The 3209-nt window shown below is 35.5% G+C and overlaps 1 protein-coding gene across 1 annotated transcript in view; it reads right to left on the reverse strand.

The window, feature by feature from the left end:
* Positions 1–1479: 1479 nt before the first annotated feature.
* Positions 1480–3209, reverse strand: part of CUNH1orf141 (chromosome unknown C1orf141 homolog) — a 40109-nt gene continuing 38379 nt past the window's right edge. The window contains exon 8 of the mRNA XM_042783357.1: positions 1480–2064. Coding sequence (XP_042639291.1) covers positions 1480–2064 — 585 coding nt within the window. The remainder of the gene's footprint in view (positions 2065–3209) is intronic.

Here is a 3209-nt window from a genome sequence, read left to right on the forward strand (position 1 = left end):
CCTCCTTGGGTTTCTGAGGTGGTATCATTATGGAAGTATATTGCCCAACCTTCCTCCCAAAGAGTGGCTGGCAGGTTTGAATTGTCAGCCTTCCGGTTAGCAGACAAATGCCTTAGGCATTACACCACCAGAACCAAAGAATATAAAATGTAACATGGACTGCCAGAAGAATGAACAAATCTGTCTTGGATGAAATACAGCCAGAATGCTTCTTAGAAGAGAATATGCTAAGATTTCATCTCATTTCCTTTGGATGTGTTATCAGAAGTGACCTGTCCCTGGAGAAGGATATCACGTTTGGTAGAGGATCAGAAAAAAAGAGGAGAGGGAAGATGGATCAATCTACTTCAGTAGTGATACAGTCTCGGAAACCTGAGGAGGGGTCACTACAAGTCGGGTGTGACTTGACGGCACATAACAACAACAACAACTTCATTGAGATGGGTTGACATGTGGCTGCAATAATTGGCTCAAACACAGCAATGATTATGAGGATGGTGGAGGACCAGGCAGTGTTTCCCTCTGTTGTACATAATGTCGCTATGAGACACAATGAGACATAACCACCTCAACAGCACCTAACAACAACAACAGTATATATGTGTGTGTCTGTGTCTATACGTACATGTGTGTTTTTTATATATGTATGTTAAATACCATTTTTTACACAAATGCTATCGGATAAATAGACTTAGGGAGCTCTGGTAGCATAGTGCCTAAGGCACTTGACTGCTAACCAGAAGGCTGGCGGTTCAAACCTACCAGCCACTCCTCAGAAGGAAGATGGGGAAGTCTACTTCTGTAGTGATACTGCCTTGGAAACCCAAGGAGGGGTCACTATGATTCGAGTCTGACTCGACAGCACATAACAACAACAACAACAAATAGACTTAAAATAGGCTTTTATGGGTTAACCAGATTTCATCATTTCTAAGATTATTTCTATGTAAAATACATTTTGAATTCCAAACCAGTTTTACAAAGCCTTTTTAATTGCAGGGATTGCTAATATAATACTTTGCTCCAACGATTATCCAAACACTGATATATACAATTAACTCCACATGCATTAAATTAATGGTACATTTGTCTTATGTGACATTTAGTTACAGAACATCTAATTGGTAGTGATGTTTGGCTTCCAGTAGCAAATTTCTAGAGTCAGTCTATACCATTCTTGATCCTGAAGCAGATTTTATTGTAGGGATGTAGAAGATTAAGGAATCTAATTGAGATAATAGAAATTCATGAACTAGTTCCTTTTATTGATAATTACTCCCTAATTTTGTCCTGTTATTCACTAAAAATGTGATTTCTTCAACAGGCCACTGCTGATTTGTAACTTCAGATTCTACGCTTTGCTTTCTTATACCATCCATCAAGTTTCTGTTTGGTAAGAATTTCTTCTGTCAACTTGGAACTTGGTTGTTGCTTCTTGTTTTCCAAATATCGCTGTATAGAAAATATTTTATCAGGTATTTAAGTTTTATTTGACAAGTTTAAAAAATCATCCAATGGTGTTACAGTATTTAATTTATGTACTTTGAGAATATTTTTTAAAGGCTTTGAACATTTGACAGTTGAGGCACTGGGTTTGTGTGAGTTCATTGGTTTCATGGTAGAAAACATTCTTTCAAATTTGCCAGTTTCAGTACTCATTTCTTGAATAACAGTTTTATCAGGGACACCCACAAATTTATTTGTTAGGCTGGAAAGTATCTGTGAGAAGTTATAGGCTTTATTCTGACATCTCTTTTCTAATATCTGCTTATTAGTTTTCCTCTTTGGTTTATCCTCTACAACTCTGCATTTCACTTCAAAACGTGGTGTTTTCATATTTTCCCTCCATGCTGTAGTCATTTTGAGATTGGAAGGAGTAATAGATTGATCATGGATTAAAGATTTGAGAATTCCACGATTTCTTTCTAAAACAATATTTGTTCTTTTATGAGAGTAAATGTTTTCATTTCCCATAAGATGAGGAGGAAACTTTTTTTTTGTCAAAAGTAACATTTGTACATATTCTGCCTCATGGAAAATTATAGGATTTGTATAATTTTGTTCCTATGAAGTAAAGAAAAGAGTATTTAGTATCTAGTTGAGGTAAGAAACTACATATGGTTTTAAACATGAATATAAAATTACTGTAAAATATTCTAAAAAATGACCACATAGAATTATTTAACACGAAGAATAATTGTTTTCAAACTCACACACAAAAATGTACTTTCATATTACCTATTACCTTGTCTTAATAATCTATAGAGGTGTTTGGAGTATAGTCTAAACTTTTCACTTTCTTCAAATCTTTTTGAAAGTAAATTGGGCTATGAAGAAATAAATATATTTCTGAATGAGATGATGGCATTGGGAAAAACAATAATTGGTGCAATGGTACATTGTTCTGGCATTTACTAGGTTCCCATGCTCCAGAAATAGAAGTATATCAATAAATAGATTGAGCCAAAGATCATAAGATGATCACAAGCCCAAATTACCAAGTCTGGATATCCTACTAAACAATGTAAACAATTAAAAATCATCTCTAAAACTGTTACATGTATTTTTATGCTTCAACACTTAGCATAATATTTGGCATATAAAATGTGTTCAATATATATTTGCAGAATAATTGAACTAAAGCAACAGATTTTGAAAATGTTGTTATGTGCCATTGAGTCAGACCTGACACATAGCGACCCCTCCTTGGGTTTCCAAGGCAGTATCACTACAGAAGTAGATTGCCCCATCTTCCTTCCAAGTAGTGGCTGGTGGGTTTGAACCACCAGCCTTCTGATAAGCAGTCAAGTGCTTTAGGAACTACACTACCAGAGCTCCCAGATAAATAGACCATCTTTATCAGAATAATGGCAAAATCTGTGTGTATAGGCTACTCACTAAAATCTTTTCTGTATATCTTTTATGGCAAAAAAGATGAACCCCAAAGAAACTGATCACATATGCATATTACCAACATTGAGTTTGCAAATTTTAAGTCAATAGTTACTACTTTTTCTTTAAAAATATAATTACGAGAGTTCCGGCAAGATGGCGGACTAGGCAGAAGGACTGCACAGATGCTCTTCAACAAAGAAAAGGGATACCAATTAACGGAGACACAGAAGGTAATCTTGGACCCCTGAGCCTTGAAGGGAAGGATACAAAAGTGGACTAAACCCCAACTAGCAGAAGAATTTGCGTGAAAATAC

This window comes from Orycteropus afer, unplaced genomic scaffold (assembly GCF_000298275.1).
Source record: "Orycteropus afer afer isolate SDZICR_OR568_19922 unplaced genomic scaffold, OryAfe1.0 scaffold00016, whole genome shotgun sequence".
Classification (NCBI taxonomy): domain Eukaryota; kingdom Metazoa; phylum Chordata; class Mammalia; order Tubulidentata; family Orycteropodidae; genus Orycteropus; species Orycteropus afer.